Below are 7,950 nucleotides of genomic sequence, written 5' to 3' on the forward strand. Positions count from 1 at the left end.
CAAGGAACAATAGATGCAAGCTCCAGGAAAAGAGATTCCACCTCATAATTGGGAGGAACTTCTTGACAACAAGAGCTGTTCGATGGTAGAAGACGCTTCCTTAGAGTGGCGGATTCTCCTCCTTTGGAGGTCTTTAAACAGAGGCTGGGTGGTCATATGTCGGAGGTGCTTTGATAGTGAGTTCCTGCATGGCAGAATGGGGTTGGAAATGGGTCTATTCCAACTCTATGATTGTGTGTACAGGATTGTGGTGGTGCAGCGTGGAAATGCAAAACAGCAGGGCACATGCCATCTCAAAAAGCATGGTAGGAGGGTGACCTGACAGTCTCCTTTCGTAGGATGTCCTTCATTTCAGTCTTTTGTCTACGGTGAATTTTAAAAAAGACCTTCATTTGGAGCATGGCAAAGAAGCATGAATTTACATTTACAGGAACGTTTTTAGCTTTTATTTTGTCACATCCTCAATTTTTCTTGAACATACTAAATTTTGTCCTCCTTTGTCCTTAGGACTTCTGGCCACCCTGCACAGTAGCCAGTCATTTCTAGCCCCTGCTGAGCTCAAAAAAGGCTTGTCACTTCCTAGCAGTGACCAAAACTTGGTGATATTGGGCTTATTTTCCTGCTATTTTCCAGTTATTGCAGGAATAACTGTCCCCTTATGCCATGACAGCAGCCACAGATAATGGTGGTGCTATAGCATAGCTTTTCCTGCCTTTTTTGCTCAAGTTCCCATGATGTAGACCTCTGAGCCAGCAGCATCCTTGAAATTCACCTGTTCAACCTTCTGGGATTTTTCATTTCATCTTCTCGCTACTTTACATTTATTGCATCACTCCCTTCTTAGGTGGTTTCCAGCCAAAGGAGCAACAGGTGTGAGTTCTTCTACCACACCCACAGCGGAGACTAGAAAGTTAAAATGATTTACACAGTGGTCCTTTGGTATCTTCTGGGGTTTGATTCCAGGACCCACTGTGGATGCCAAAATCTGTGGATACTCAAATCCTATGAAATACAATAGCACAGTAAAATGATGTTCCATATATAAAATGGCAAAATCAACGTTTACTCTTTAGAATTTATACATTTTAAAAATATTTTCAAGCCATGGATGCTTGCATCCGTGGATAAAGAATCCGTGGATACAGAGGGACAACTGTAATTCACAAAGGAAAGCAAGGCTGCAACGTTTAGTCTGGTGTTTTAAAAAAAACATTCAGGGAGATTTGACATCCCTTCCAATTCTTTCCCAAGTACAATACAGTGCACCCATGCCATACACGGGCACAATATACGCAGCTTTCAGCTTACGCTGAAGCTGCGCAACAAAAAAATGAATGGTGCGAGTGCCACAGGCGCACACGCTCTGCCGTACCGTGAGCACAAGCCCTGTTATATTGAATGGGGCTTGAGCAAACACATTTTTCGACTTATGCGGGGGGGGGGGGGAGTGTCCAGAACGGTAAGGGTCCACTGTATTCCCTATATTAATTAAACCTGCAACTTTGTGTTCTTAGCTGCCCTCCAGTCAACTTCAACTCCCAGACCTTCTGTTCTCCACTGCTCTCCTCAGGTCTTGCGGCTTCGTGTTCATGACTTCCCTGATTGAGTTTACGTACCCTAAGTCGGTGTGTGATCTTTCTCTCTTTCTGTTACTCTCAACCTTTCCTGGCATTATTGTCTTTTCCAACCATTCATGCCTTCGCACGATGTGGCCAAATCTGACAGCCTAAGTTAATCATCTTGGCTTCCAGGGAGAGAGAGTTCATGGTTGATCTGTTCAAGGACCCATTTCTTTGTCTTTGGCTGTCCATGGTATCCTCACAATGTAGTCAGGGTTTTGAGTGCTGGACTAGGACACTGGGAGACCTGGGCTGGAATTTCAGGGCTTATTCACAAAGTGAAAATAATCCAGGGTGAATTTGGTTTGAATCCCTGTTGTTTACATGCACCAGGGTTTTGTTTTGTTTTTTCTGGAGGGGTGGGGGTGGGGGCTACCAGAAAGAACACTTAACCCAGGATAATCAATACTGGGCCTTTTCCTGAGTTCTTTAAAAAGATTCACATTGTCAGCAGTGTGAATAACGATGTGAACAGACCCCCAATTAAACTCAGCAAACGTTGAGTGCATTTCGAATATATTTGCATCATCAACTCCTTAGCGGGGTGAGGCTCCTTTATGAGATGCTCCTCCTCTTCCTCTTTCCCTGCACACCCATTGCTACTGGTGTCTTCCCGAGAAAAAAGTGGTGTATTCCCACGCCCCAGACTGAAGAGGCCAAGCCAGGACCAGAAACGGGGGACCTTCCGCCGTGCCTCAGCTGCCCACTCCCATGAAAAACTCAGAGATGCAGATCTATGCCATTCCATTGTGTGAACAACAAACCTGGAATGCATGAGCAAGGTTATTTGCATCATTCCACTATAAAAATACAACATATGAATGACTCCCTCCCAGCTTGGCCATGGAAACTCACTGGGTGACCTCGGGTAAGTCACACCCTCTCATCCTCAAAGAATGGCAATGGCAAAAAAAACCTCTGAAGAAACTTGCCAACAAAACCTCATGACCGGGGTCACCGTAAGTCAGAAATGACTCGAAGGCACACAACAACAACAACAACAACAACAACAAACATCCCCATGACAGCCATTTTGTGACTTTGTTTATATGCTCTCAAAATTCCAAATGTGCCCTGACCCCAACAGATGGCAACCCTGTGCAGAAAGTATACATTTGCTGGGGTTCATAAACCCCGTGACAGGCTCGCCTTAGGGTCACCATACGTCAGAAATAACTTGAAAGCACACAACAGCACATATCCTCAGCACTCTTCTCCAGCACCACATCTCAAATGAACTGATTATCTTTTTATCTGCTTTTTTCACAGTCCAGCTCTCACATCCATACATAGGGAATACTATTTAGCATTTACATTTCTATACCACTTCATATAGAACTATGTAGCCTCTAAGCCACTTGCCCCCAACAAGCTGGGTACTCATTTTAGCAACCTACGGAAGGATGCAAGGCTGAGTCAACCTTGGTGCCCTGGGATCGAATTCACAACCTTGTGGCTGCAATGCTGGCTGCAGTACTGGCATTTAACCACTGTGCCATCTGGGCTCCTGAATACTATGGTTTGAGCAATTCTAACTTTGGTGCTCAGCTGTATAGTTTTACATTTTAGGATCTTGTCCAGTTTTTTCATGGCTGCCCTTCCCATTCCCATCCTTCTTCTTATCTCCTGACTGCAACCTCCATTCTGATCAGTGTTTGTACTCACGACTATTTATTTACAGGGACTATTTATACAGGGAATCAGGGAGAGGAGGTGGCATCTATGGAGAGCTCAATCCAGAAAAAAGTGTACCTCTCCGCTGAAACAACCCCCCAAATACCCACAGTGATTCCCAAATCTTGGTCCTCTAGGCATTTTGAACTCCAGTTCCCAGAATACCCATCCAGTTTGGCCAATGGTCAGGAACTCTGGGAGCTGATGTCCAAAAACTTATTGAGGACCAAAGTATGGGAATCACGCAGGAGACACTGGGAAACTTGGGTTCGAATCCCGGTTTGGTAATGTAAAACCCACTGGCTGATCTTGGGCAAGTCATGCTCACAGTGACCAGATGTCCTAATCTCAAAGGAGAAGGCCCTGTAAAATGCAGGACATTCGACAAAATGTAGGACGTGCCGAAATAAAAGCTACACTCATGTAACTATAAATTCATGTTTCTTAGTCATGCTCAAAATGGAGGGCATTTTGGAATTCCTCTTGGACAGAGGGTTGACATGTAGGCCATGTCCTGGGAAACAAGGATGTCTGGTCACTCTGGAGTCACACTCTCTCAGCCTCAGAGGATGGCAATGGCAAACCCCCTCTGAAGAAACTTGCCAAGGATTATAGGGTCGCCATAAGTCGGAAATGACTTGAAGGCACGCATCACACTCACTATGGCCACAAGACTTGTTTCTTTCTGACACAATTGGTGTCTAGATGAAAAACCCACAAAAAACTATGGATGCCAGCCATGAAAGCCTTCGACTTCACATGGTGTCTAGATAGTTAGGGATGTGGGCTCCAACATGCACCAATTTACACTACTACCACACTACATTCTTATGGTGTTGCTATTCTACTTTGACTGCTCTGGCTGCCTCCCGTGACATTCTGGGATTTATAGCTCAGTGAAGCCTAAGAGCACTCTAGCGGAGGAGTCTAAATGCCTTTCCCTAAACAGCCAATCCCAGAATGCTACAGTAGGCAGCCAGAGCAGGGAAAGTGGAATAGCAGCTCTATAAGAGTGCAGTGAGGTAATCTAAGGCCTTTCACATATCATTAAGTGATGTTTACAATATGCTATCAGTGTAATTCCCAGAGGAGAGGATCAAAAGTCAAAGTGACTTTAATAGATTAAAAAGCTGGACCAAAGATAACAAGTTGAATTTCACCACAGAGAACTGTAAGGTACTGCACTTAGGGCAAAAAAGTGAAATGCACAGACACAGATCCCTATATTGGGAGAAAGGTGGAATATAAGAAAATAAAATTGGAATCATAGAATCATAAAGTTGGAAAAGACCACTAGGGCCATCCAGTCCAAACCGCTGCCATGCAGGAACTCTCAATCAAAGCATCCCCAACAGATGGCCATCCAGCCTCTGCTTAAAGACCTCCAAGGAAGGAGACTCCACTACACTCCGAGGGAGTTTGTTACACTGTCAAACTGTCCTTACTGTCAGGAAGTTCCTCCTAATGTTGAGCTGGAATCTCTTTTCCTGCAGCTTGCATCCATTGCTCCGAGTCCTATTCTCTGGAGCAGCAGAAAACAAGCTTGCTCCCTCCTCAATATGAAGCCTTCGACCTCACAATATGATATCCCTTCAAATATTTAAACAAGGATATCATACGCAGCTCCCTAATCTGTTCCTCATAGGGCATGGTTTCCCAACCCTTCACCATTTTGGTTGCCCTCCTCTGGACGCTATCACGTTTCTCAACCTCCTTTTTGAATTGTGGTGCCCAGAACTGGACACAATAGTCCAGATGGGGTCTGACCAGAGTAGAATAGAGTTCCCTTGATCTAGACACTATATTTCTATTGATGCAGCCTAGAATCGTATTGGCCTTTTTAGCTGCCGCCATCGCACTGTTGCCTCATTAATAATAATAAAAATAATAGAGGATGGGGGGCACCTGGCTTAAAGAGACTACGTGTGAAAGGGATCTAGGAGTCCTGGTAGACCACAACTGTGTGGTAGGACAGTTTGATAGTGGTGGCGTCTCCTTCTTTGGTGATTTTTAAACAGAGGCTGGGTGGCCATCTGTTGAGAGCACTTTGATTGAGAGTTCCTGCATGGCAGAAGGGGGCTGGGCTGGATGCCCTTGTAAGATCCCTTCCTTAGAGGTCTTCAAACAGAGGCTGGATGGCCATCTGTCCCTGGGGACGCTTTGATTGAGAGTTCCTGCATGGCAGAAGGGGGCTGGGCTGGATGGCTTTAGGGGGGAAATCCCTTCCAACCCTATGCTGCCAATGCACACTCTCTCAGCCTCAGAGGGAGGCAAGGGCAAAGCTTCCTGTGGAGAAACCTTGCTAAAGAGGCCCTCAAAGAGGGTGGGCATAAGTCGGGAAGGGCTAATGAGGGCACACGATGACGACGATGACGTGAGGGAATGGCTGAGGGCTACAGGTCTGAGATCCAGGCCCTCTGGTCCCTTCTTCTGTGGGGCTTGCCTTCCTTACCTACCCTTGGGGTCGCAGAAGACGCCCTCCGCCCGCAGCAAAAGCAGCAGCAGCAGCACCCTCCATCCCCTCATGGCCGCAGCGAGGCGGAGAAGGCCTCATCATCATCCCCCTGAGAAGTGAAATTGAAACTAGTGAGGGGCCTGCCTCCGCCCCAACAACCCCTTCCCTCCCTCCTTCTTTCAGGGCAAGGCCCTTCCAGGACAGACCGAGGTCTCCTTCGGCCTCTGGTTTGCAAAGGAAAAGGGCAAAGGAAGGGCTGGAGAAGCTGGACGGGGAGAGGGGCATCCAGACATGGCGACTCCTCTTAGCTTTTATTTGGCAATGGCCTCCATTTTGAGCAGGACTAAGAGGCACACATCTACATTTGTATCAACCTTCTTAGCTTCTATTTGGCAATGCCCTCCATTTTGAGCAGGACTAAGAGGCACACATTTACATTTATATCAATGTTCTTAGCTTCTATTTGGCAATGACCTCCATTTTGAGCAGGACTAAGGCACACATCTACATTTATATCAACGTTCTTAGCTTTTATTTGGCAATGGCCTCCATTTTGAGCAGGACTAAGAGGCACACATCTACATTTGTATCAACCTTCTTAGCTTCTATTTGGCAATGCCCTCCATTTTGAGCAGGACTAAGAGGCACACATCTACATTTGTATCAACCTTCTTAGCTTCTATTTGGCAATGCCCTCCATTTTGAGCAGGACTAAGAGGCACACATCTATATTTGTATCAACCTTCTTAGCTTTTATTTGGCAGTGCCCTCCATTTTGAGCAGGACTAAGAGGCACACATCTACATTTGTATCAACCTTCTTAGCTTTTATTTGGCAATGCCCTCCATTTTGAGCAGGACTAAGAGGCACACATCTACATTTGTATCAACCTTCTTAGCTTCTATTTGGCAATGCCCTCCATTTTGAGCAGGACTAAGAGGCACACATCTACATTTGTATCAACCTTCTTAGCTTCTATTTGGCAATGCCCTCCATTTTGAGCAGGACTAAGAGGCACACATCTATATTTGTATCAACCTTCTTAGCTTTTATTTGGCAGTGCCCTCCATTTTGAGCAGGACTAAGAGGCACACATCTACATTTGTATCAACCTTCTTAGCTTTTATTTGGCAATGCCCTCCATTTTGAGCAGGACTAAGAGGCACACATCTACATTTGTATCAACCTTCTTAGCTTCTATTTGGCAATGCCCTCCATTTTGAGCAGGACTAAGAGGCACACATCTACATTTGTATCAACCTTCTTAGCTTCTATTTGGCAATGCCCTCCATTTTGAGCAGGACTAAGAGGCACACATCTATATTTGTATCAACCTTCTTAGCTTTTATTTGGCAGTGCCCTCCATTTTGAGCAGGACTAAGAGGCACACATCTACATTTATATCAACGTTCTTAGCTTTTATTTGGCAATGACCTCCATTTTGAGCAGGACTTAAGACCTAAGGCAACTGATATAAATAGAAATTCATGCCCCTTAAAGTCATTCCGAAAATGGGAGGGCATTACTAAATAAAAGGTAATGACACTGATATAAATGTAAGTGCATGCCTTAATCCTGCTCAAAATGGAGGACATTGCAAAATAAAAGCTAAGAAGACTGATATAAATATAAATGCATGCCTCTTAGTCACACTCAAAATGTAGGACATACACATGAAAGTTAAGAAAACATAAATTCATGCCCTTTAGTCATGCTCAAAATAATTACAAAATAAAAGCTAAGTAAACTGATATAAACATAAATTCATGCCCCTTATTCATGGAGGACATTCTGGAATTCCTCCTGGACAAAAGGCTGAAGAGGAGGACTTATCCTAAAAAAGGAGGACCTCTATGGCCAGCCTGTATTCAAAACTATGGCTTTTGAATGAGAACACTGAGGCCTTGCTTTCCCCTCCCACAGATTAAGGACCCCACTAGTCAGAGGCTGCTATGCATGGCTTTTGCAATGGGATATGTATGTTTAACAATAATGGATAATGCTTAACCCTGAAGGCACTACATAAATTCAATCTAGACAATGAGGAAATCGAAATATGTAATGGTTTCCCATTTGTTGTTTTTGTGTGCATGTCATTTCCGATTTAGGGCGACCCTAAGGTGAAGCTATCATGTTGTTTTTAGCAGGTTTCTTCAGACGGGAGTTGCCATGGCCGTTCTCTGAGGCTGAGACAGTATGCCA

The 7,950-nt window shown here is 44.8% G+C and overlaps 1 protein-coding gene across 1 annotated transcript in view; it reads right to left on the minus strand.

Moving 5' to 3' along the window:
• CD58 (CD58 molecule) overlaps positions 1–5,852 on the minus strand; it is a 28,694-nt gene extending 22,842 nt beyond the window's left edge. The window contains exon 1 of the mRNA XM_089489268.1: positions 5,750–5,852. Within this exon, the coding sequence (XP_089345394.1) occupies positions 5,750–5,819 (70 nt within the window). The 5' untranslated portion in view covers positions 5,820–5,852. The remainder of the gene's footprint in view (positions 1–5,749) is intronic.
• Positions 5,853–7,950: the final 2,098 nt, after the last annotated feature.

The sequence above is a fragment of the Sceloporus occidentalis genome, unplaced genomic scaffold, assembly GCF_023333645.1.
Source record: "Sceloporus occidentalis isolate IW3139 unplaced genomic scaffold, rSceOcc1.0.p SCAF_1, whole genome shotgun sequence".
NCBI classification, from domain to species: Eukaryota; Metazoa; Chordata; class Lepidosauria; order Squamata; family Phrynosomatidae; genus Sceloporus; species Sceloporus occidentalis.